Source organism: Oncorhynchus clarkii, chromosome 25 (assembly GCF_045791955.1).
Source record: "Oncorhynchus clarkii lewisi isolate Uvic-CL-2024 chromosome 25, UVic_Ocla_1.0, whole genome shotgun sequence".
In the NCBI taxonomy this organism is placed as follows: domain Eukaryota; kingdom Metazoa; phylum Chordata; class Actinopteri; order Salmoniformes; family Salmonidae; genus Oncorhynchus; species Oncorhynchus clarkii.
The window spans coordinates 32,334,995-32,362,798 of record NC_092171.1 but is presented as its reverse complement, the minus strand read 5'-3'; the positions used below and the strand labels follow the sequence as shown (position 1 = coordinate 32,362,798).

Sequence of the window (27,804 nt, the reverse complement as noted above, 5' to 3'; positions counted from 1 at the left end):
ACAACTTTAGTGTGGCACAAATGATGTATTGCATATAAACAATGTATTTCACAGCATTCATCACAACAACAAAAAAACATAACATGACAATGGCCTCCATAGTCATTTCAATGGTTATGTAAACATACTGAAGGTCGGTCTATCCAGAGAACAACAGCTCCCTCTAAACCAATAACAACACTTATCTGGAATGTGATAAGAAAGGTGTGTGTGTGTGTGTGTGTGTGTGTGTGTGTGTGTGTGTGTGTGTGTGTGTGTGTGTGTGTGTGTGTGTGTGTGTGTGTGTGTGTGTGTCTGTGCCTCAGGGTGTGTCAATCCTGGCCATTAATTAAATGTCATCTACAGTAATTAATTAATTTACTTCAAAACATTTAGGTCACTAGGAGATACTGCTGTGATTCTGTGTTGGTTACAATGTTTATGCAAATCACTGATAAATAAATGAGGGAGGGGATAACAGGGAGGGAAAGCTAGAAGGGCAAGAATACAAATTAGGAGTCAGATGAATGAAAATAATGTAAAATGTCCAACTTTTCAATGAGCAGAGTGTGAAACTTTTCAGTGCTAGGCCTACCTGTCACCAGCCCTCCACAGAACAACAATATGCCCACAGGCCTATACAACAACTAGTCTAATAGGCTTGACAATTTGGGAACAATACCCTATGAGGGAGCCTATATTACTCCCTAAAAGTTCTCTCAAAAATGAATTCCTTCCTCAGAGTGATCAAGGGTGAGAAGACAAAGAGGACATCAGCTCTCCCATTGCTCAAGTCCTTTCGCTCAGCCAAGCCTCAAACTATCTCCTCATCCGGGAAGGAAACACACATGCTTTTCACCTTTATATTTCTTCAGGCACCGGGACGGAGACAGGGACGAAGTATCTCCTTCATTATTGCCGTCACTGTGTCAAGTGATCGTTCGTTCCGCTTCTCAACGTGCACCATGAATCTCCTGTTTGGGGAGGATATTTTGGGGGATAGAAGTGCACATTGAGTAGAGTCACCAGAGCACTCCGTGTTTTATCCGTTGGACATCTCAAGGGCCACACTTGTTTTACACAGGCATAACTCACATTTTTTTCAAACTCTCCCATAGTTTAGGTCCCAGTGCAACATCTCTGGAGGGAGGCTCAGGCTAGAAACAAGATAGGGCCACTCAGGGACTCATATCTTATTCATGAGCCATGTGTCTGGTGATGCAAGTGGACCCCAATGGTTTCCAAGGTTATCAAATTGCCAGCAACAGGTACAATGAGAATTAAGTTAAATGTGTATAAAATAGGCTACAAAATAACAGATGGGTTGGATCATTAATAATGGCAACTTCTTCTATAATAATCAAGTTCTTATATGTATCTTCCAACTGCCTGCATCCATAGACCTATCCGATTACATATCACAACATGTTTGTTTAAAAAAATCTTACTTTGAAATATTTGCATAGAGGTCTATCCTCCACCTCTCTCCTTCCTCAGCACAAGCAGCACATTCGATTTAGAACTCTCACAGCACCCCTGAAAATATGCAAATGACCCTGAAAATAGGCAAATGAGAAAAACATGTTTCTGACCAATAGGGTTAGGCAGTGTTGCAGTATGTGCGAATCTATTTCCGGTTGGCGTTAGTGCGGGAATTTTTGAGGCGCATCGAGGATAACTTGGAAATAACAACAAAGACAACGAGGTTTGCATTAGACGATAAAAACCTGTGAAATTCAATGTTTTTGTTTAGATGCATTGACATAATGTGTTTAAGAACAAGATTATCACGGAAACGCGGTGTTTTGCTTATCGTCCAAGGCTTCATCGGAATGAAGGCCATTTCTAGCATGCCATCAGCTAACACGTTAATGTTAGTTAGTAATGTTGTTAGCTAGCTAGTTAAGAGTATATCGTTGGAGGAATTGTTTAGCTATCAGTCCGCTGGCTTTTGCAATTGTCTGCAAATCATGGATGCACGCGTGTTACCTATTGGCATTAAGTTCGCTTAAATTAGCTAGCAACTAACAAGTAGTAGCCGTTAACTAGCTAGGTAACGTTAGCTAGCTAAATGTAGGAAATGCCTTAACGTTACTAGATTCGATGCAATTTACATTGTGCTGGACTAGCACAATGCAAAAACTATATTGGTTGCATCGAAGTTATGAAAATCTCTCTCGCCCCAATTTGTTGTAAAAGTCTAACTCTGGCTAGATTGGTGATTGTAAACTCTGTAGCTAGTTAGTTCGCCGAGCCAGCGTGAACCTGACAATCGAAACAGCTACCCACGGTAGTGGTTACCAGATCGATTTAAAAACTCACGTGATCCTATCATGTGATATGGTGTTTACACGTCATATTCAAACTTCACTGAGACGTTAAGAAACAGCTTTTGCAGATATATTGTTGACGGTCAAATAATGTCATTGCTATGATATATGATCTAGGAGTATGCAGTATACCGTATTGGCTGGTAGTCACAATATAGTTGTGTTGAATGAACTAAAATGTGGTAGCTGTATAGATTATATAGACGGTCATGTATACGATCCCTTCAGATGCCCCCAAAAGCCCAGGCAGCAGGGAAGGGCAGAGGACCAGCCAAGAGGAAGCTTGCTGAGGAGTTCCCCCTTGGAGAAGTACTGACTGATACCAGCAAGAAGTCCTGGAAACTGGGAGCCCCTATCGGACAGGGCGGCTTTGGACTACTCTATCTGGGTAAGAGAAGCATGGCTACATGGGTGATAAAACACATATTCTAGTCATTGATTGTTCATTCGTTTATTATTGATCAGAAATATTACGGCATGTCTTGCACATGTATATATAGCCCTTCACCTAATAGGCTAACTGATGTATGCTATTTCAATTTTATATATATATATATATATTTTTATTTTTATTTTATTTTTTATTACAGCCAATGATAATTCATCTAAAACAGTTGCAGCTGATGCCCCATATGTCATCAAAGTGGTAAGACAACTCTGGCTTCATAATACATGCCTTGTATATGATTGCACGATTGGCCTCTGTTCCATCTCATGCCTATACAAGAAAGACAAAGGAGACATTTAAAATCCTTAGTATGCTTGTACAGTTAATGACAATATACTAAACATGTTCAGTTCAATCTGATAGCCCTGCATGACTCCAGGCCTACCTATGCTGCATGTATAGTGTTTCCAGAGAATAACTGTTCTCCTTATAATGTAATCTAAACTATAATGGGATAATAATGGGATGAATAAAGCTTTACTGTTTGGTCAACTGTCCTCCACTGTCCTCTTTTTTTTGTTGTTAAAATCTAGGAGCCCAGTGACAACGGACCACTGTTCTCAGAGCTCAAGTTCTACATGCGAGCTGCCAAGCCAGATCTAAGTATGCATACCAGACACCACTCCCTCCCTCATGAACACACACACACACAGTCTCTCAACACTGGAACAAACAAATACGCATAAAGAAATGAGAAACTTTCTTAATTAAGGAAGTGTAGTTGTAGCTCTATTTAGTGGGGGCCTCTGTTTACAACACGGTGCCTTTGGTGGCTCCTGTGTTTGCCCGAAGGCCACAACTTTGCATTTTATATCATAATAATCCAAATGTCAATCTCCCCTGACAATTAACTGTTATATTGCTAAGGAATGAACACTCATATTTTATTCATTGGAATATGGCGTTGTCTGTTGGTAAATATTTGTCCCAGTAGGAGATTACTTTATGGCCGGCACTGGCTTTGCCCACACGGAATTACGCTGCTCTTATTACTTTGAACACCACTATCACCAAGTTTTATTAAGTGTGTTTTGAATCATTTCAATAATTTACCTTGTTTTTACTTTTAAATTGCAGTCATCTCAGTTTAACCCTTTAAAAGTGAACTGCCTTTTAGCGTGTTGTATCGTGAATGATGTTTAGGCAAGTATTTAGAATTTTTTTCATATCTAGTATTGTTTAAATAGTTGTGCTACTCATGATTCCATAAAGATTATTGTTTTATATTGATACAACTGTTGCCATTTTTTTGTATTTTAGTTCAGAGTTGGATGACGTCTCACAAGATGAAGTATTTGGGAGTTCCGAAGTACTGGGGGTCTGGACTACATGAGAAAGGAGGAAAAAGGTATTGGGTAGTTACAAATCTCATAGCCTCTCATGTATTATTTCTTATCATGGCTTTGACATGGTCATAGTCATGAGGTGAAGCCGATTGGCGTAGACCACCACAGCCATCAGAAAAATTTCATAACACATGGCCTCTCATGTATTGTTGCTTTTATACAACGGTTACCAGCATTAAAAAGCCAGATGAATTCCCAAATCATCAATTTTTGGAACTCCATCACTTTTTATCTCCACAAAAGACGTTGGTATCTGGTTGCTAAGCAACCCTTTTTTGTTTGTCCAGACGAAACCAGTTTATCAAAAGTTGCTGGCTTATGACCAAATTATCAAACAAAACGCATACTGCAATTGGCAATGTTTGTTGTCTAGTATATCATGGGCAGGATCTAAGGCAGAAGATACACAAACTTTCATGCAATTTTAGTGGCAGGTTACAAGTGATATAATCTGAAGCAATTTTGCTGTTACATGAAGCAACTAGAAACACAATTAAAATTGCATGCAACAGCCAATCAAATTGAAGCTGCTTTGTCATATTGTTTGAGGATTCTAAACTCACCCCATGTCATCTGCTGCTTTACATGTGGTCTTACAAATGATTTGTTTATCCAACCGTTTGGTTATTGTAACAACATGGATATAGACTGTCTGTAAAAATTTTGCCAGCTAGCCAAATCTCATTACAAAGCTAGCTAGCAACGAAATAACCAAGCCAGCGACGACTTAAGATAGCCAGCACAGCGAATGCTTCACTTTGAAAATTTAATTTCTTGACTGCCAAACAATGTCTATAACAATCTCCCGTTCTGCTGTCTTTCTTCAGCCTTGATCACTGGTTACACAGCACTGACAGCTGTATTATTGACATGACATCTGGGTCAGAATGGATTATGTGACAAAGTATTAGTTTCGATTGTGCGACTAGTGTCAAGCTACAGCCAAAGATGAAAAGTTACAACTGGATGCAACCAAGTTTCAGATGAGTTGCTTATTAGTTGGGGGGGGGGTTCACGAAGCAATCAAGAAACAACTCGGTTGCAAGCAACGAAAGTTTTGTAAAAGTTAATTTGTCTAACTCCAGCCTAACAATGTGAATTCCAAACCACCTGTTGTGTAATGCCTCTTTTAAATCTGGTTCTTCCAGTATCTTGACAGCAATCTGTTATGATATGTCAGCCATATAAATACCTGTGGACCAGTTTGGTATATTTGACACACCCATAAAGTTAAGCGGTTGTGCATGTCAAGCCACCGCCTTACTCCAGCTACAAGCAATTTTGATTGATTAACATAGACAGTATGTTATCGAGGTGTGTCAAATGGCACCCTATTCCCTTTATAGTGCACTACTGTTGACTGGATGCCATATGGCTCTGGTAAAAAGTTGTGCACTCTATAGGGAATAGGGTGTCATTTGGTATGCACGCTGAATCTCTGGTTCCTTCCTTCCAGGTACAGGTTCATGGTGATGGACCGGTTTGGGACGGACCTTCAGAAGAAGTTTGAGGAGACTGGAAGGAGGTTCCCCCGGAAACTGGTCCTGCAGCTCGGGCTGAGACTTGTGAGTTTTGTCGTCATATACAGTGCCTTGCGAAAGTATTCGGCCCCCTTGAACTTTGCGACCTTTTGCCACATTTCAGGCTTCAAACATAAAGAAATAAAACTGTATTTTTTTGTGAAGAATCAACAACAAGTGGGACACAATCATGAAGTGGAACGACATTTATTGGATATATCAAACTTTTTTAACAAATCAAAAACTGAAAAATTGGGCGTGCAAAATTATTCAGCCCCTTTACTTTCAGTGCAGCAAACTCTCTCCAGAAGTTCAGTGAGGATCTCTGAATGATCCAATGTTGACCTAAATGACTAATGATGATAAATACAATCCACCTGTGTGTAATCAAGTCTCCGTATAAATGCACCTGCACTGTGATAGTCTCAGAGGTCCGTTAAAAGCGCAGAGAGCATCATGAAGAACAAGGAACACACCAGGCAGGTCCGAGATACTGTTGTGAAGATGTTTAAAGCCGGATTTGGATACAAAAAGATTTCCCAAGCTTTAAACATCTCAAGGAGCACTGTGCAAGCGATAATATTGAAATGGAAGGAGTATCAGACCACTGCAAATCTACCAAGACCTGGCCGTCCCTCTAAACTTTCAGCTCATACAAGGAGAAGACTGATCAGAGATGCAGCCAAGAGGCCCATGATCACTCTGGATGAATTGCAGAGATCTACAGCTGAGGTGGGAGACTCTGTCCATAGGACAACAATCAGTCGTATATTGCACAAATCTGGCCTTTATGGAAGAGTGGCAAGAAGAAAGCCATTTCTTAAAGATATCCATAAAAAGTGTTGTTTAAAGTTTGCCACAAGCCACCTGGGAGACACACCAAACATGTGGAAGAAGGTGCTCTGGTCAGATGAAACCAAAATTGAACTTTTTGGCAACAATGCAAAACGTTATGTTTGGCGTAAAAGCAACACAGCTGAACATACCATCCCCACTGTCAAACATGGTGGTGGCAGCATCATGGTTTGGGCCTGCTTTTCTTCAGCAGGGACAGGGAAGATGGTTAAAATTGATGGGAAGATGGATGGAGCCAAATACAGGACCATTCTGGAAGAAAACCTGATGGAGTCTGCAAAAGACCTGAGACTGGGACGGAGATTTGTCTTCCAACAAGACAATGATCCAAAACATAAAGCAAAATCTACAATGGAATGGTTCAATAATAAACATATCCAGGTGTTAGAATGGCCAAGTCAAAGTCCAGACCTGAATCCAATCGAGAATCTGTGGAATGAACTGAAAACTGCTGTTCACAAATGCTCTCCATTCTAACCTCACTGAGCTCGCGCTGTTTTGCAAGGAGGAATGGGAAAAAATGTCAGTCTCTCGATGTGCAAAACTGATAGAGACATACCCCAAGCGACTTACAGCTGTAATCGCAGCAAAAGGTGGCGCTACAAAGTATTAACTTAAGGGGGCTGAATAATTTTGCACGCCCAATTTTTCAGTTTTTGATTTGTTAAAAACGTTTGAAATATCCAATAAATGTCGTTCCACTTCATGATTGTGTCCCACTTGTTGTTGATTCTTCACAAAAAAAATACAGTTTTATATCTTTGTTTGAAGCCTGAAATGTGGCAAAAGGTCGCAAAGTTCAAGGGGGCCGAATAATTTCGCAAGGCACTGTAACTGCCAATAGTAGAGCCAAGAAAAACAACTAACTAAAGCGTGGATATGTTTTATTCACTTTATGAAACATCTTGGCTGTTTATTTAATTTACTATCTTTACATTTGTTATTTATCCAGAGTGGATTAGTTCAATCATCTGAAGATAGCTAGGTGGGACTAGGGCGGTTACGGTGACCGTATTACCGCCACACCAGCAGTTATGAGTCATGTCAGCAGTCAAATTCCACGTGACCTTTTAGTCACTGTAATTGGGCTTCTCCAAGCTCTTATGCTGCTGCTGGTCATTAGTAGCCTACCAAACTTGATAACTGTCTGGTACTCAGCACTCTATTGTCCCTCTAATCACTCTGACATCGATGCAAATGTATAATGATCAATTCTAAATCAAAGTAAATTGAACTCTTATGATTTAGTATATGTAAAGAAAAGATTAAATCAAGAACAGTGTGATGACAATATTAGCCGATCACTTTTTTTGCGCCTTTTTCAAATCATAGTCGCACACCTCATGTAGCCTAGCCCATATGCCTATTTGTTTTGATTAGGTTTTTTGTATCACAACTAAAGTGGCCGCATAACTTCTTAAAATGAAGAACATTAATCGGCATACAACAGGCGTAAAGCCCAACTGGCAAACATACGCAGTGTGTGACTTTCAGGTTTGGGGAAGATCATGTTTACCATAAAAATGCACCTTAATAATAACAGCATTACAAGCCTAATTGCATTTGTGGTCACTTTTGATAATGGTGTTTTCCGCTAATGGAATATTTGCACTACTGCCGTGTGCGCATCGCTGGCTTATATTGTGAAGAAATAGACTAATAGTTTATCAACATTTTAAGCTAAACATTCTCACTTGCGTCATTCTCATTGCTTAAACTGTTTTTTTTATGCTAGTGGTTGTATTAATTTGGGATCTATTGCATCCCACAACAGTCCCTGAGTATGGAATATTTATTTCTCGTACAGAATAGAATTTGTCAACTTTTGTACTATGGGGATAGTATATTTACATAGGCTATTGCTTTTGCTGTTCGTTAGGCCTACTCATCTTGTTGGCTGAGGAAAAGTAAATGTGGACAGTTCTTCCAATATCTTCAATATGCGCCTCGCAATTGGATAAGGACGCATGCGGTTGCGTCCTTGATGTGTCTGTCTTCACTTGTAGCCTGTGAGAAAGACCCGATCACATGACTGAGAGCAATGTTAGTGGAGAGGTGCTTCGGCACGCAGCCGGGAGAAGGGAATACTAATTATTATTTTCAGCCTAAGGTCACAACAACCACTGGCCGCAAAAGGCATTGCTTTTTTAGTGGGCATTACGGTCACATAAAGGGGGATGTAGCTGGGAAATTCGAGGCATTTTCAAGTGCTTGTCAAATTGGGAATGAGAGACTGATGAAGAATGTACAACCTGTGCCACAAAACAAGGCAGAGCTCAAACCTTTCATGCAACATTTTTCAAATCATCAATTATATTATTCATCAATTATATTAATTTGGTGACGGGTCGAAAAGCATTAAACATTTAAGGCAATTTAGCTAGCTAGCTTGCAGTTGCTAGCTAATTTGTCCTATTTAGCTAGCTTGCTGTTGCTAGCTAATTTGTCCTGGGATATAAACTTTGTTGTTATTTTACCTGAAATGCACAAGGTCCTCTACTCCGACAATTAAACCACACACAAAACGGTCAACCAAATAATTTCTAGTCATCTATCCTTCTTTCAGGCTTTTTCTTCTTTGGACTTTTTTTGGCGATTAGCATCTAACTTTCTTAAAGGTGTATTACCACGACCGACCGACCTCAGTTCATCTTTCATTCACCGACGTGGGTATAACCAATGAGGAGATGGCACGTGGTATCTGCTTCTATAAACCAATGAGGAGATGGGAGAGGCAGGATTTGCACCACGTTCAGCGTCAGAAATAGAACTGACTTCTATTTTAGCACTTGGCAACGCAGACGCTCGTTGGCGCGTGTGAGCAGTGTGGGTGCAATGATTTATTTAGCAACGGAAGTGGTGTGGTCAGCATGTTAGAGTGTATTAAAAATCCAAACATATAGCCCAACATTTGTATCACAACTAAAGTTACATAAATAACTCTAAATTAAGCATTAACAGGAGTACCTGTTTTTTTCTCATCTGCTCAACACAGAATAGCCGGATGTGTGATCTCCCTTAAATCGTCAGCTATGTTCAATTTTATTCTTCATAATATAAAATAACGTCACGGAATTCTAAGCAAATCTCATCTGCTAAATGAACTAGTGTAGCCCACAGCCATATGGCATAGCCACATCAGGGCCTAACACAAGGACAACTCAAAGTATACTATTCTGTTTTTTTTTAAATGGACTACATTTTCTTCATATCCTGTTTCTTTAGACCTGTCTAAAATAAATAATGGATTTATTGTAATGGTGTAGGCTATAATACATGGATTTATTAGACTTTTTAATGTAAATGTAGATGGCTTGTAGGCTACTGATGTGGAATCCTGGAGATGCTACATTTGTTTACATTAATTACCAGTCAATTAACGTGAGACCAGCAGTTATTTGCTTGACAATCACCGGCTGACGACCTTTCATGACCGATACAGCCCTCGGTGGGACAACCACAAAGCTCAGTCATAGTAAGTACATTTTTCCTTAATAAAGTAGCTATCTGCAAAGTCAGTGCTAGTAAGGTGGAAAAGTCAAGTGTTAGCTCACGAAAGGCAATATGCATCTCCAGACGGGATATGAAAAGTGCCTGGATTAGGACCTGCGCCACTTCCGGTGTGAGGAAAGATCGTACTCTACAGGTGTTGTAGAGCATGAACCTGCAAGAGCTTGTCACTGCTTTGATGTGTGCAGAGAACGACCGGGGGGCTGTCCATGTTCACGCCAAGTTTATTTGCACTCTGGGAGGGGGACACTTTGGAGTTGTCAACCATGATGGAGAGGTCTTGGAGCGTGCAGGCCTTCCCCGGGAGGAAGAGAGCAGCTCCCCCTTGTTGAGCTTGAGGTGGTGGGCCGACATCCAAGCTGATATATCTGCCAGGCATGCAGATATCTTTCGTGTTCAAAATGTTGTTTGCCTATGTATTATTATCTCTGTAAATAACGTTTGATATTTGCCTCTTCTTCTCCCCCCACTTGTGTAGCTTGACATTCTGGAGTACATCCATGAGCATGAGTATGTCCACGCTGACATCAAAGCCTCCAACCTCCTCCTCAGCCACAACAACCCCAATCAGGTCAGTGGCTGTCTTTTCCAAAGATATTGGCCTTGAGCTGTTGTATTATCTAGGGTCCTACCTGTCTGTCATTCACACTAGTCCAGCACTTACACACCCGATTCAGCTGATTCTTAAGCCAGAGCTTGGTAAGTTTATTTGAGTCTGTTGAGTTACAACCCCAGGAATGGATTGAGAAACACATATGTAGTGGAGCTTTTTGTCCTGATATGGCTAGCATCAATGCTATGCTAATCCTGTTCGATCTTACCATGTCAGGGCTGTATAGCTTGCTAGCAATGTGCCTTGTGTGTAGCAGTGGAGGTTGCTGAGGGGAGGACGGCTCATAATAATGGCCAGAATGGAGTGAATGGAATAGTATCAAACACAGGGCTTTCATATGTTTGATACAATTCCATTCACTCCATTTCAGCCATCACATTACACTCCAGCCATTATTATGAGCCATCCTCCCCTCAGCAGCCTCCACTGGTGTGTAGTGACTAGCAACGTTACCGTACCTGTAGACTTCCAGTCAATGCTAATTAGCATTGGCTCACAAAACTACCGCTAAGTTCCTTTATACTGCATGCAGAGACATGCCAGAATCTAGCTGTAGCCCTCTAAAATGGAGAGGCCTATTTCTCAGTCTGGGTAGGATTTAAAATGGTTGTCTCTACCTCTTGAAGTGAAGTAATGCCTTTGACCTGATATGTAAATTGAACAAACATTGGATATATTTATTTATTTGATTATGCTGCTGCCACTGGTTCATTGGATTCAATTCGACATTAGAGACATAAAAGAGGGGAGGAGGGGTTCTTTATTCTTCTCTAAACAGGGGAGAGATTAGATGGTGGCTAAGAGCTCTTTCAAGCAAACAAGGTGGGGGCAGGGGCAAATATGTAATTTAGAGATTAATAATGTTTCCGTGGTGTGTTATTAAAGTGCTATTTTTAAATTACAATTTAGAAAGCAACCCCTTGGGAGTCTCAGGGTTAGCTCTCTTTCTGCCTGCTCCCTGCCTGCAGTTATTGGAAACATTTGTTTGACTTTCTGGGAGCTGAGGATTTGAGCAGGCAGGGAGGGAGCTATAGTTTACTGTAACTATGCTTTGTAATGTACACGTTATTGTTATAGTCCAGGCGATATGTGGAAACGCATGTTTTCGTAAATGCATGAAACTTAGTACACATGTACAGTGTTATTAGTAGTAATTTAGTTACAAGCCACATCATGTTAAGTATACTCACTCATTTGGTTGGCTGTGTGTGCATGCATGAATTTATCTGTTTTGTTTGCAAACCTCTAGGTTTACTTAGTAGATTATGGACTGGCCTATAGGTACGCTCCAGAAGGAGTGCTGAAGGAGTACAAGGAAGACCCTAAGAGGTGCCATGACGGGACCATCGAGTTTACCTCCATCGACGCACACAAAGGAGTCTGTAAGTACAGCACACCTCACTGAGCCAAGCCAGGGATAGGTACGTTCAGTTGGGAGTAAATGGAAGAAATCATTGTTTTTCAAAATAAAAAGGTAACCTGATTAGGGTGTTCACCCACGGTGCTCAGAATGACAGAAATCACATTTACATAATGGTAAATGTTCTTAACAGAGCATGGAAGTCGAGGATGCAATGATGCGTATCCTTACAATGATGCAACGATGCGTGTCCTTACAATGATGCAACGATGTGTATCCTTACAATGATGCAACGACGTGTGTCCTTACAATGATGCAACGATGTGTGTCCTTACAATGATGCAACGATGCGTGTCCTTACAATGATGCAACGATGCGTGTCCTTACAATGATGCAACGATGTGTGTCCTTACAATGATGCAACGATGTGTATCCTTACAATGATGCAACGACGTGTGTCCTTACAATGATGCAACGATGTGTGTCCTTACAATGATGCAACGATGCGTGTCCTTACAATGATGCAACGATGCGTGTCCTTACAATGATGCTACGATGTGTGTCCTTACAATGATGCTACGATGTGTGTCCTTACAATGATGCTACGATGTGTTTCCTTACAATGATGCAACGATGCGTGTCCTTACAATGATGCTACGATGTGTGTCCTTACAATGATGCTACGATGTGTGTCCTTACAATGATGCTACGATGCGTGTCCTTACAATGATGCAACGATGCGTGTCCTTATAATGATGCAACGATGTGTGTCCTTACAATGATGCTACGATGCGTGTCCTTACAATGATGCAACGATGTGTTTCCTTATAATGACGTGCGTATAGTGTAGAGGCCTGGGCTATATTATATGTGTTTCTTCTTTCTTTGCACGGGGAAAACACATGTCATACAATTCTACTACACTTGATATGATTGTAGACATTAGTACAATCCTTTTTTAATAGGACCATTTACAGGGTAGCCTACTCTGCTGACACTGACAAACAGATCAATAACAACCATGTGATCCATATAATAGACCTACGAGAACGGGAGACATCTAAATTCTGATAAATAATGAATATGGGCAGTGCACACTCACCGGGGATGTGGCTGGTGCTGTCCGCTGGAGCCAATAAGATAGGCTATAGCCTGCTGTGGTTCGTTAAGTTGAGAATTTTTAAAGACAGTCTTTTCATTGTCTTCTCTTTACAGCATTAGCCATTTGCTTTCCAAACTTGTCCTGTGATTTAAAAAAATATATATATATATATATATATATCTGGCTGTACATCTAATTTTCACTAACAGTTCAACAACAATCATCTATTTGGTACCTGCTTCCCAAATTGTGTGTGCTGCCTTTCCTTCTGACCGTAGGCAATGCCATTTAAAAAACTCCACAACTTATTTTTTAAGACTAGGGGAAGCTAATGATCCTAGTGGCCAAATCATGCTTTAGTACACTATTCTGAATGTTATTTATTTATGCATAGACAGGAGTAGGATAATTTGGCTATATCATTTTGGCAATTTCATTCAATTTACTTAGGGAAAGCTTCCCCAGCTTTATGGACGCTCAGCCAATGAGCCTATGTCTTATCTACTATCCCCCATAGTAGAACATTTTACCTATTCTATTAGTCAGCTTGTTGAGAGATAAATAGCCCAAACAGACTCTGGGACAGTTGTGGGATGATAAATCCCAAATTCAAACAACCAGTAGGCCTAGGCTACATAAAAAATGTATATATACAGTTGAAGTCAGAGGTTTACATACACTTAGATTGGAGTCATTAAAACTTGTTTTTCAACCACTCCACAAATGTCTTGTTAACAAACTATAGTTTTGGCAAGTCGGTTAGGACATCTACTTTGTGCATCACACAAGTAATTTTTCCAACAGTTGTTTACAGACAAATTATTTCACTTATAATTCACTGTATCACAATTCCAGTGGGTCAGAAGTTTACATACACAAAGTTGACTGTGCCTTTAAACAGCTTGGGAAATTCCAGAAAATGATGTCATGGCTTTAGAAACTTCTGATAGGCTAATTGACATAATTTGAGTCAATTGGAGGTGTACCTGTGGATGTATTTTATTTTATTTCCATTTTTTTCATTTTACCTTTTTTAACCAGGTAGGCTAGTTGAGAACAAGTTCTCATTTTCAACTGCGACCTGGCCAAGATAAAGCGTAACAATTCGAGACATACAACAACACAGAGTTACACATGGATTAAATAAAACATGCAGTCAATAATACAGTAGAAAAAAAGAAAACAAAGTCTATATACAGTGAGTGCAAATTAGGTAAGATGAGGGAGTTAAGGCAATAAATAGGCCATGGTGGCGAAGTAATTACAATATAGATACTGGGGTGCAAAGGAGCAAGATAAATAAATAAATATAGTATGGGGATGAGGTAGATAGATGGGCTGTTTGCAGATGGGCTATGTACAGGTGCAGTGATCTGTGAGCTGCTCTGACAGCTGGTGCTTAAAGGGTCAGGTGGTGCTTAGTGGGAGATATGAGATATGGGAGATATGAGTCTCCAGCTTCAGTGATTTTTGCAGTTTGTTCCAGTCAAGAGCGTACAGGTCGCAACGAGAGCGCACAGGTCGCAGTGGTGGGTAGTGTATGGGGCTTTGATAGACTGCATCCAATTTGTTGAGAAGTGTTGGAGGCTATTTTATAGATGACATCGTCGAGGATCGGTAGGATGGTCAGTTTTACAATGGTATTATTTTTTACATTTATTTTACCTTTATTTAGCTAGGCAAGTCAGTTAAGAACAAATTCTTATTTTCAATGACGGCCTAGGAACAGTGGGCAGAACGACAGATTTGTACCTTGTCATCTCGGGGGTTTGAACTTGCAACCTTCCGGTTACTAGTCCAACGCTCTAACCACTAGGCTACCCTGTTGCCCCATGAAGAATGCTTTGTTGTGATATAAAAAGCCAATTCTAGATTTAATTTTGGATTGGAGATGCTTAATGTGAGTCTGGAAGGAGAGTTTACAGTCTAATCAGGCACTTAGGTATTTGTAGTTTTCCACGTATTCTAAGTCAGTGGTTCAGAGTAGTGATGCTGGACGGGTGGGCAGGTGCGGGCAGTGATCAGTTGAATAGCATGCATTTAGTTTTACTTGCGTTTAAGAGAAGTTGGAGGCCACGGAAGGAGAGTTGTATGGCATTGAAGCTCGTCTGGAGGTTAGTTAACAGTGTCAAAAGAGGGGCCAGAAGTATACAGAATGGTGTCGTCTGCGTAGAGGTGGATCAGAGAATCACCAGCAGCAAGAACGACATCATTGATGTAAACAGAGAAGAGAGTCGGCCCGAGAATTGAACCCTGTGGCACCCCCATAGAGACGGCCAGAGGTCCGGACAACAGGCCCTCCGATTTGACACACTGAACTCTACTAGAGAAGTAGTTGGTAAAGCAGGTGAGGCAATCATTTGAGAAACCAAAGCTGTCGAGTCTGCCAATAAGAATGTGGTGATTGACAGAGTCAAAATTCTTGGCCAGGTCGATGAATATGGCTGCACCATAATGTCTCTTATCGCCGGTTATGATGTTGTTTAGGACCTTAAGCGTGGCTGAGGTACACCAGCTCTGAAACCGGATTGCATAGCGGAGAAGGTACGATGGGATTCGAAATGGTCGGTAATCTGTTTGTAACTTGGCTTTCGAAGACCTTAGAAAGACAGGGTAGGATAGATCTAGGTCTGTTGCAGTTTGGGTCTAGAGTGTCACCCCCTTTGAAGAGGGGGATGACCGCGGCAGCTTTCCACTCTTTGGGAATCTCAGACGATATGAAAGAGATATTGAACAGGCTAGTAATAGGGGTTGCAACAATTTCAGCAAATAATTTTAGAAAGAGAGAGTCCAGATTGTCTAGCCTGGCTGATTTGTAGGGGTCCAGTTTTTTGGGAGCAATTTCCAAACTCCTGAAGGTTCCACGTTCATCTGCACAAACAATAGTACGCAGGTATAAACACCATGGAACCATGCAGCTGTCATACCGCTCAGGAAGGTGACGTGTTCTGTCTCCTAGAGATGAACGTACTTTGGTGCGAAAAGTGCAAATCAATCCCAGAACAACAGCAAAGGACCGTGTGAAGATCCTGGACGAAACATGTATAAATCGGTATCTATATCCACAGTAAAACGAGTCCTATATCGACACAACCTGAAAGGCCGCTCAGCAAGGAAGAAGCCACTGCTCCAAAACTGCCATTAAAAAAAGCCAGACTACGGTTTGCAACAGCACATGGGGACAAAGGTTGTGCTTTTTGGAGAAATGTCCTCTGGTCTAATGAAACAAAAATAGAACTGTTTGGCCATAATGTCCATTGTTATGTTTGGAGGAAAAGGGGGAGGCTGGCAACCCGAAGAACACCCTCCTAACCGTGATGCACTGGGGTGGCAGCATAATGTTGTGGGGGTGCTTTGCTGCAGGAGGGACTGGTTGACTTCACAAAATAGATGGCATCATGAAGTAGGAATAATATACGGAAATGCCTGACCTAGATCCTAATGAAAATCTTGGGGCAGAACTGAAAAAACGTGTGCGAGCAAGGAGGCCTACAAACCTGACTCAGTTACACCAGTTCTGTATGGAGGAATGGGCCAAAATTCACCCAACTTATTGTGGGAAGCTTGTGGAAGGGTACCTGAATAATTTGACCCAAGTTAAACAATTTAAAGGCAATACACTCAATTAGTATTTGATAGCATGTAAACTTCTGACCCACTGGGAATGTGATGAAAGAAATTAAAGCTGAAATAAATCATTCTCTCCACTATTATTCTGACATTTTACATTCTTAAAATACAGTGGTGATCCTAACTGACTTAAGACAGGGAATTTTGACTAGGATTAAATGTCAGGAATTGTGAAAAACTTCCGACTTCAACTGTATATGTAAAAGCAATGAATCAATACATAACGTTTAGCTTAAAGTGTTGATAAACTATTTCTTAACATTAGGCTATTAGCACAGCAATGCGCACAAGGTAGTAGGCTACGTGCAAATGTTCATTTGGCTATCGGACAATGAAAAAGTTGAAAACCAAAAGAACATGAGAGAAATATGCTACTGATTTCAATGGTGTATGGAGGTCTTTCTAAAATAGTTGCCTCCATGGATATGGTTGGATTTTGCCTCGGCTACTTTGAAGCAAGACAAACATGCCTCATAATATGTGGTAAAACATTCGGGTTTCAAACAATTAAGTAACTATGTGTTTTCAAAATGCATACTGCCTCCAGCTCTTTGGAAAGTGGTGTGTGACGTACTAATGAAGCCTGCCTTCCTTTGCCTATGCATTTGAATGGCAAATGGGAAGCATGCTTCAATTACCAGTTGAGAAATGCAATTCTAAAAACTAATATTTGTATCTAGAATTGTTGTGCAAAGATTGGGCTTATAAAAGCTCTGTCTGATAGATTTCCCGCTCAAAGGCTCTCTGTCTGTATGCTGTGCGTGTGAGGATAAATACGATTCATAAAGAATATACACACACCAATGTAATTCCACAAAACTGTGCAAATTAACCCATACACTGATAAGCATGACCAGTCAAATGTATTTACATCAATGAATAGGCTAAAAAGTATTATTTTCGCAATGGGATTTTTTTTGTTCTCCTGGACAATTGGCCAGCGACGATTTTATTTATTTATCAGCAAATAAAATTACAGCCAAAAGCCAGCTATTATCAGCTAACAGATATCCTGCCACCAATGTATCAGTAGGACCTCTAAAGGTATCTGTTGATCAGTTCAGTTGTGAAAATAATGGTATGAAAAAGGAAAATATAAGAACAGAACTCACCGTGGCAACGAACTGTTAAAAGCAGCGGGTAGCCATCTTACTGCCTCTGACCACACCATTTGCTGTCATTTTACATGTTAAACGATTCTACATGTTTAATGGACACTGTTGGTCGACACCCAGCAGGTGAGCGCTGCTTTAAACCCTTCAGACTGACCTAGTGGAGTTGTATGTCTGCAGCTCCCTGTAGAAGGAGTGATCTGGAGATCCTGGGGTACTGTATGGTCCAGTGGCTCTGCAGTAAACTGCCCTGGGAAGACAAGCTGCAGGACCCCCTCTATGTCAGAGACGTAAAACTACAGTAAGATGTCACAAACACACACCTGTGTACATACACACACACACACACACACACACACACACACAGGTTGGTAAGTTGAGATCCTAACTTGTTTTTGTTGTTCACAGATGCAGGGATAACGTGTCAGAGTTCATGTCCAAGTGTTTCTCCTCACAAGACAAGCCAGGTGAGAGAGAGACAAATGCTACATTTCTTAGAACTAAGTTTTCTACTTTGTATGTTGAGCACACATCTGTTGGTCTTCGTGTGGATGAGGATGTCAATATTGTAGTTGAAATTAGTTTGACTTATCAAACTTTAACATGAGTAGCTGTTAGGCCAGTGGCGTTATAGTTACACCATTATCACTAGCTGCTGCTTCACGAACAGGGGCCCTGTTGATCTCCTCATATTGCGTGCTAATTCATTAGCTCCACTGCTAATTCTCTGACCGCAACAAAACTTCCCACTTTAACTTTCTTGTGAATTACAGTGTGATGAGTGCATTCGTGTGAAGCATAGGTTGGAGGCAATACCAAGGAGGGCAAGAGTGTTGGCTGAAGTTTGCCTTTTGGGGTGACATCACTTCAGATATGTTGTAGACATACAGTACAAGTCAAAAGTTTGGACACCTACTCCTTCCAGGCTTTTCCCTTTGTTTGTACTATTCTGCATTGTAGAATAATAGTGAAGGCATCAAAACTATGAAATAACACATGAAATCATGTAGTAACCAAATAAATGATATGGTAATATTTTTGAGATTCTTCAAAGTAGCCACTTTTTGCCTTGATGACAGCTTTGCACACTCTTTGCATTCTCTAAACCAGCTTCATGATGTAGTCACCTGGTGTGCATTTCAATTAATTGCCTTGTTAATTTGTGGAGTTTCTTCTTAATGCGTTTGAGCCAATCAGTTGTGTTGTGACAAGGTAGGGATGGTACACAGAAGATAGCCCTATTTGGTAAAATACCAAGTCCATATTATGGCAAGAACAGCTCAAATGAGCAAAGAGAAACGACAGTCCATCATTACTTTAAGACATGAAGGTCAGTCAATCCGGAAAATGTCAAAAACCTTGAAAGTTGCAGTCACAAATAACGCTATGATGAAGCGCTATGATGAAACTGGCTCTCGTGAGGACCGCCACGGGAAAGGAATGCCCAGAGTTACCTCTGCTGCAGAGGATGAGTTAATTAGACTAAACTGCACCTCAGATTGCAGCCCAAATAAATGTTTCATGGAGTTCAAGTAATCGACACATCTCAACATCAACTATTCAGAGGAGACTATGTGAATCAGGCCTTCACGGTCAAATTACTGCAAAGAAACCACTACTAAAGGATACCAATAAGAAGAAGAGACTTGCTTTGTCCAAGAAACACAATCAATGCACATTAGACCGGTGGAAATCTCTCCTTTGGTCTGAAGAGTCCAAATGTGAGATTTTTGGTTCGAACCACCATGTCTTTGTGAGATGTACAGTTGTGGCCAAAAGTTTTGAGAATGACACAAATGTTAATTTTCACAAAGTTTGCTGCCTCAGTTTGTATGATGGCAATTTGCATATACTCCAGAATGTTATGAAGAGTGATCAGATGAGTTGCAATTAATTGCAAAGTCCCTCTTTGCCGTGTAAATGAACTGAATCCCCCAAAAAACATTTCCACTGCATTTCAGCCCTACCGCAAAAGGACCAGCTGCCATCATGTCAGTGATTCTCTCGTTAACACAGGTGTGATTGTTGACGAGGACAAGGCTGGAGATCACTCTGTCATGCTGATTGAGTTCGAATAACAGACTGGAAGCTTCAAAAGGAGGGTGGTGCTTGGAATCATTGGTCTTCCTCTGTCAATCATGGTTGCCTGCAAGGAAACACATTTGCCGTCATAATTGCTTTGCACAAAAAGGGCTTCACAGGCAAGGATATTGCTGCCAGTAAGATTGCACCTAAATCAACCACTTATCGGATCATTAAGAACTTCAAGGAGAGCGGTTAATTGTTGTGACGAAGGCTTCAGGGCGCCCAAGAAAGTCCAGCAAGTGCCAGGACCGTCTCCTAAAGTTGATTCAGCTGCGGGATCGGGGCACCACCAAAACAGAGCTTGCTCAGGAATGGCAGCAGGCAGGTGTGAGTGCATCTGCACGCACAGTAAGGCAAAGACTTTAGGAGGATGGCCTGATGTCAAGAAGGGCAGCAAAGAAGCCACTTCTCTCCAGGAAAAACATCAGGGACAGACTGATATTCTGCAAAAGGTACAGGGATTGGACTGCTGATGGACTGGGGTAAAGTAATTTCTCTGATTAATCCCCTTTCCGATTGTTTGGGGCATCCGGATAAAAGCTTGTCCAGAGAAGACAAGGTGAGCGCTACAATCAGTCCTGTGTCATGCCAACAGTAAAGCATGCTGAGACCATTCATGTGTGGGGTTGCTTCTCAGCCAAGGGAGTGGGCTCACTCACAATTTTGCCTAAGAACTCAGCCATGAATAAAGAATGGTACCAACACATCCTCCGAGAGCAACTTCTGCCAACCATCCAGGAACAGTTTGGTGACGAACAATTCCTTTTCCAGCATGATGGAGCACCTTGCCATAACACAAAAGTGATAACTAAGTGGCTCTGGGAACAAAACATCAATATTTTGGGTCCGTAGCCAGGAAACTCCCCAGACCTTAATCCCATTGAGAACTTGTGGTCAATCCTCAAGAGGTGGGTGGACAAACATCAACCCACAAATTCTGACAAACTCCAAGCATTGATTATGCAAGAATGGGCTGCCATCAGTCAGAATGTGGCCCAGAAGTTAATTTACAGCATGCCAGGTGGGATTGCAGAGGTCTTGAAAAAGAAGGGTCAACACTGCAATTATTGACTCTTTGCATCAACTTCATGTAATTGTCAATAAAAGCCTTTGACACTTGTGAAATGCTTGTAATTCTACTTCAGTATTCCACAATAACATCTGACAAAAATATATAAAGACACTGAATCAGCAACTTTGTGAAAATTAATATTTGTGTCATTCTCAAAACTTTTGGCAACGACTGTAGAGTAAGTGAACGGATGATTTCCGCATGTGTGGTTCCCACCGTGAAGCATGGAGGAGGGGGTGTGGGTGTGCTTTGCTGGTGACACTGTCTGTGATTTATTTAGAATTCAAGGCACACTTATTAACCATCATGGCTACCACAGCGTTCTGCAGCGATAAGCCATCCTTCTGGTTTGCGCTGATGGATTCTGGGTTCTAACTCCTAATTTTGGGATTGGGTTAATTATCAGGTATCCTATTGAAATATTGAGTGCTTAGGTTTAGAGGGTCTACACCAGAAGTTAATGTTCATCTGTAGGAGGAAGGTGGGTGCTATTTAAGCTTGGAATGTGCTGTGTGCAGGGAACACGATCACATGTGGCAGCACTAAGGGGAGAGAGCTGTGGATTAGCGATGAACGGGGTCCAGGTCAGGTCACTTTAAGGGAGAAGGAACATTTTATTGCCCGCGTCACTTAATTTCCTGCCTTGCAACAGAGATGTAGTGTTTGGGGAGAAGGAGATTCCACCCCAAATTTGGGTACATATACCACCGCTATTGTAAACATGTTTTTGTCGGTTCAGCTGTTCGATCTTTTGGGAAGAATACACTTTGTTTGAGCTTTCGAGTTCTTACTCTGATAATTAGAATCTAACAGCGCTTAGAGGGACTGTCCTGTTGAAAAACAAATTATAATGACGCAAAACACACCTCCAGGCTGTGTCAGGGCTATTTGACCAAGGAGAGTGATGGAGTGCTGCATGACCCGGCCTCCACAATCACCCGACCTCATCCCAATTGAGATGATGTGGGATGAGTTAGACTGCAGAGTGAACGAAAAGCAGCCAACAAGTGCACATCATATGTGGGAACTCCTTCAAGATTGTTGGAAAAGCATTCCAGGTGAAGCCTGGTTGAGAGAATGCCAAGAGTGTTTAAAGCTGCCATCATTGCAAAGGGTGGCTACTTAGAGGAATCTAAAATGTAAAATATATTTGTATTTGTTTAACACTTTTTTGGTTATTACATGATTCCATATATGTTATTTCATATTTTTGATGTCTTCACTATGATTCTACAATGTAGAAAATAAAAACCCTTGAATGAGTAGGTGTGTCCAAACGTTTGACTGGTTTATGAACTCTTAGTTTTTTGTTGTTAAAAGATTTGTGGGTGATTCATATGGTATTTAGGCCTGCAGATTTGACTTCACTCAACATAACATTAACTTTACATTATGGACTAGGGGGCGTTCAATCTGAAGGAGGAAAAAACTTGACTTTTAACAACGTTTAACAAGCCATTTAATTCAAGGCCTGAACCCAGGGCCTTCCTCTCCTATCCTCCCCATCTCGACCTACGCTCATTCTCTTCTGTCTCCTCCTCTTCACTGATCCTTCTGTGGCAGCACCCGCTCTGGCCGCCGTGTGACAGAAGGAGAGATTTCTCTGCGGGCTGTTGTGTTGTGGTACAGCCGCACACAACACATCTCACCAGCCCAGAGATGGAGGTGATGGGAGTCGAGCCGCCGTGGTTCTGTTGTGTCCATCATCACTAATTATGTTTGTTGTGACTAGGGTTGCACGTTTTAGGGAATATTCAGAGGTGGAAACTTTCCCGTCAGAATTAATGGGAATATATGGGAATTAACGGAAATATATTCAAATGAATATTAATACCATTTAAATGTAATGTTTTTTGCATTGGATATATTTATCATATGGAGACAAAACATAAACCTTTTACCTGATCATACGTAGACATAATTGCAAATTATTCAAACCTTCCAATATAATAAAAAACTATTATTTAGTTACAAATTGAACTTTTTAATTAAATGAGTTGACTCTTAACATGATGATTTCACTGAACAACAAAAGAAAGGGAATATTGAATGATCCTCAATGACCCATCGCATCTCCCAAAAACTTTTTCAACATACAACGTAAAATGATAGTCTAGAAACTATAAAGCTTTGGTTGTCTTCCTCAGGCTTCCATGTCTTCTCCCTGGACCTCCTCAAAGTCCACCTCTTGAATATCAGTCTCTGAGGTCTCATTTTCACTGTCACTTTCCAACCTTGTTGAGGATGGCTCGTTGTCAGGCTCAAAAAGGTTCAAATATGCCTGGATGGACACCAATTTTTCAACCCTTGTATTGGTCAGCCTTTTGCTTGCTTTGGTGTGTGTCTTCCCAAACAAGGACCAGTTGCGCTCTGAGGCAGCTGATGTTGGTGGGATTTGGAGGATGATAGAGGCAACAAGAGAAAGAGCCTCAGATCCACCAAGTCCCTTCCACCAGGTGGCTGATGAGATTTGTTGGCACGACTGCCATATTGCATCTCCATTCCAAAGCCCTTGCTTGGAAGTATACTTCGCCAGACTGCCAATAACCTTTCTCTCACTCAGGCTAAGGTGGCGAGACACGTTAGTGATGACACCATAGGCCTTGTTGATCTCTGCACCAGACAGGATGCTTTTGCCTGCATACTTGGGGTCCAACATGTACGCTGCGGTGTGTATGGGCTTCAGGCAGAAGTCTTCATGCTTTTTGATTTATTTCAGAACTGCAGTTTCCTCTGCTTGGAGCAACCGTGGGCAGGGCAGTACGGATTTCTTCTCTTACATCAGTCTGAACATCAGACAGGATGGCATTGTCTCCCTCAATCCTTGCAATTGCTACTACTGCTATAGGTTTCAGGCTGCTTACCACTCTCCCAAAATACATCATCCAGTAGGATCCTCTTGATGGGGCTTGTCCATATTGGCAGGCTGTGATATGGCCATTTCTTGGAGAGACACCTTCCCCTCCAGGAGACTGTCAAACATGATGACAACACCACCCCAACGGGTGTTGCTGGGCAGCTTCAATGTGGTGCTCTTATTCTTCTCACTTTGCTTGGTGAGGTAGATTGCTGCTATAACTTGATGACCCTTCACATGCCTAACCATTTCATTGGCTCTCTTGTAGACTGTATCCATTGTTTTCAGTGCCATGATATCCTCGAGGAGCAGATTCAATGCATGAGCAGCACAGCCAATGTGTGTGATGTGAGGGTAGGACTCCTCCACTTTAGACCAATCAGTCTTCATGTTCGCAGCATTGTCGGTCACCAGTGCAAGTACCTTCTGTGGTCCAAGGTCATTGATGACTACCTTCAGCTCACCTGCAATATAGCGACTGGTGTGTCTGTTGTTTCTTGTGTCTGTGAAAAATGATTGAGGGGTGGATATCAGCTAGATAACAAACATTCTAATCCGTGTTGTAGTTTATGGTCAGTGAGGGTGGGAATCTTCAAGTTGAATTGATTTAGTTTCTCTGTTTTTTTTGTATTGGATGTTTGTGTTTTTATCACAATGTTGTTGGAGTAGATGGGGGAACAGGTTGAAATGCATAGGGATGCTCATTGCCTCATACTACTACTATATTGAACAGGAGAATCTCAACCACTCTTCAGCTAGCTAGCTACCTTTTTAATTGTGAATAGGGCTAAATTGAAAATTACGCTTAAATTTTAAAACACTTAAAAAATATATATAAATAAAGAAAAATGTTACTTACTTTTTACTCTTTTTTTAAACTTCTATTTATGTGTCATGACCACTGAGGAGAGTGTCAGGTAAAGTGTTCCCTTTTTTGGGTAAGCACCACGGCTCATATACAACTTGCTGGGACTCATTTTAAAATATAAATCCACTCTTTTATTTGATTTCTTTGTCATATTTTAGATGAACTTCAGAAGTTCATGGAGGAGGTGAAGACCCTAAGCTACACAGACAAACCGGCCTATCAGAAGCTACGGTCCATTCTGGAGGCGGGGCTTAAGTCAATCGGCACCAAAGATGACGACAAGCTGGAGTTCTCCTCAGTGGTCAGCAGCAACGGAGCTGGGCCATCGTCCTCTGCCAAGGTCAGTGCACAGACACACGTTGCACGCAAAGACAGACATACACACACATATACAAATGTGTTGCTGTGAGATCATAGTAGCCTTGGCGTTTAAAACCTGGCACGCTCCAGACCTTTTTGAAGCCCGGCCTTTCAAACGGAGCCCATTTCAACCACCTCTAATGTGTTTACCTGTTGAAAGCCATTTCATTTGAAATGTAAAAATGCCCAAGCACGATCCGAGACTAATTGGGCAGGGTCGTGTGAATGACTGCCAAGTGCATTGATTTTCAAATACAATTAAGGTGTGATGCTTTTAAAAGATATGCCTTGACCGCGGCTTATTGACGTTTTTACCCCCAAAACACAGTCACACACACTGGTCAAAGCGTTGTCTATGGCACGCTGGCTAACACACAGGGGTTTTCTCCAACAGCAAAAGCCTTTTTCCTTTCCTCTCTCAATTTCCTCCCCTCTCCTGTCCTCTCTTCTCCATCTTACCTATCTCTTTCCTCCTCTCCCCTTCCAGTTTCTCTTCTCGTTGTCCTCCCTTTTCTCCCCTCTTCCCTCTCTCCTCCTCCTTATCCTCTTTACTGTCCTCCTCACCGACAGGTCTAAGTACCTGTGTTTATCCCTCAGTAATGTATCACAAATTTGATGACACGGTAACCTTGGAGTTGGTGCTGCCTGGCAATCAGTGGGCCACTCTCACGGCAGAGGGAGGGGTCTCCCCTTCCCCTTCCTTCCCCCTCCTCACGCTAACCACAATACGTTTGCATAAGGACGGTGCCACCGGAGAGCTGGCTTGTGCCAGTTGAGGGTTACCTGCCCACTGCCGTTATTGTATGTGATTATCTAGCCAATCTGTTCAGCTCAGCAGGGTCTGCTGATAATCATAAGGTAGCAATTGGCAAAATGAAAGGCAAGACGAGAGAGGGGAAAAAAGGAGGGAGGGGCGCGCGTTCATTATACAGTTTAAGAGAGAATGAGGAAAAGGAGGGATGGCAGAAGGAAGAAGAGATGGAAGAGTTGATTGCTGTCGGTAAGTGCATCTTTCTCATCAACGTGTTCTGGGCTGGTATGATTTCATGGACACAATTATTTGCTAGTTTTAGTCTTGAATGTGTAGAACAGGGAGAAAAAGTTAAGTCATAGTTGATGAAAATTGTACCAAAGGGCTCACCTCAAATCTCAACTTTGACACTGAAGACAGTTCCAGATGACTTAAACAATTACCCCAGAAACAAAATTAGCCCTGTCCATTGTTGTTATTTAGATGGGTCAAGGAAGCAGAATTCATTGTGTACTTTGAGTGGATTATTCCTGTCGAAGGTTTTCTTCCTCTGTGAGAGTCATAATTGCATTTGCTCAGATGTCACACAGACGTTCACAAGGCTCCGGGCAGACATAAGCGTTCGGTCGTCGTGTGCCAAAGCAGAGTTCCTAATTTCATGTTTGATTTCTGCCCCCTCCAAGGTTGCTGCAGGCGGACTGTGAGATTTGACCACATTTCTCTCTTTTTTTCTCTCCTCACAGAAGACTTCCAAAAGAAAGAAAGTGGTAGATTATAGAGAGGAGTCTGATGATGAGGTCGATGGCTCTCCCGCCAAGAAAAGAAAATCTCCAAAGAAGAAGGGTAAGAATCTTCTTTTCCTCCTCTCCTACGCTCCTGTCCTCTTCTCAGGTTAAACCACACAGAATACGTTTTGATCTTCTCCCGACAGGGGTGAAGGAAAGTAAAACTGCCAGCCCTAAAAAGAAAGCTGCCACGCCTAAAAATACTGCTGCCAGACCCAAGAAGGCACTGGTGGAGATGGGTACTCAGACCACACCTGGCCTGAAGAGAGGCAGAGGTAGACCCAAGAAAAAGGCAGAACCAGTAGATTCAGAATGAGTTCTACTTCTGCCGTCTTATTCGAAGTTCCAGCCAGCCTTCCTCTCCGCTCACCTTCCTCTCACTGTCCGCTTTTAAGAGATACTCCGTTTTAACAGGTTGTAGAGTATGTCTGTTCTGTTTCATTTTGTTAACACGCAAGGCCTTCTGTAAGTCCGATAATAAAATAATAATGTTGATGTGAGATTCAGTGGTATACTTTTTGTACACTTAAGTCATTGAAAACCTGTGTATCATGCTTATGTACTTAAAAATAAAGCCAGTCTTCACATTTTCAAACAGTACATGTATTTTTTTCCAACGTGGCTATACATTTGGGTGAGTTTTTTTCTCTCTCGTCTGAGTAGCCTCATTTCACTACCAAAAGTTAAACCATCTAGTGTTCAGCGAAGTAACAACACAATGTCAAATACAGGTAGCCTAGTCAAATTAACATCCAATCACATTAACCATTACTGTCTCACGGTGAACCTTCACTCTTGCGCAGACATTTAGAAACGAAACATGACACTTTGAAAAATAAGTTACGGGAGTTTTTTGAGTGAGAATAAAGATGACTTTTGAGTAATAAGAAATATAAAAGCAAAAGATACCATTTAATAAGAAGGGTCTAGAAGTGTCCTATATGGTGAGCTACAGAGTGGCTAGGACAGGCAAGCCCCATACTATTGTGAAGGACTTAATTCTTCCTGCTGCCGTGGATATGGCTGGGGGAAAGAAGCCCAAAAAACGATACAGACAATGCCTTCATCAAACAACACTGTTTCATGACACATCAGTGACATGGCAGGAGTTGTTTTGAAACAATTACTGCTTCGCATACAAGCCAGTGAATTACAGTGGGGCAAAAAAGTATTTAGTCAGCCACCAATTGTGCAAGTTCTCCCACTTAAAAATATGAGAGA

At 41.5% G+C, this 27,804-nt stretch overlaps 1 protein-coding gene across 1 annotated transcript; it reads left to right on the top strand.

Moving 5' to 3' along the window:
• Window positions 1–1,458: 1,458 nt before the first annotated feature.
• Window positions 1,459–27,180, top strand: LOC139383552 (serine/threonine-protein kinase VRK1-like). Its single transcript, XM_071128130.1, has 13 exons — window positions 1,459–1,684; window positions 2,538–2,697; window positions 2,900–2,955; window positions 3,291–3,360; window positions 4,018–4,105; window positions 5,560–5,668; window positions 10,467–10,559; window positions 11,851–11,983; window positions 17,986–18,106; window positions 18,214–18,272; window positions 24,846–25,027; window positions 26,542–26,641; window positions 26,730–27,180. Exons 2-13 carry the CDS (start codon window positions 2,538–2,540, stop codon window positions 26,897–26,899), a joined length of 1,341 nt encoding a protein of 446 aa, XP_070984231.1. The 5' UTR covers window positions 1,459–1,684; the 3' UTR covers window positions 26,900–27,180.
• The last annotated feature ends 624 nt before the right edge of the window (window positions 27,181–27,804 follow it).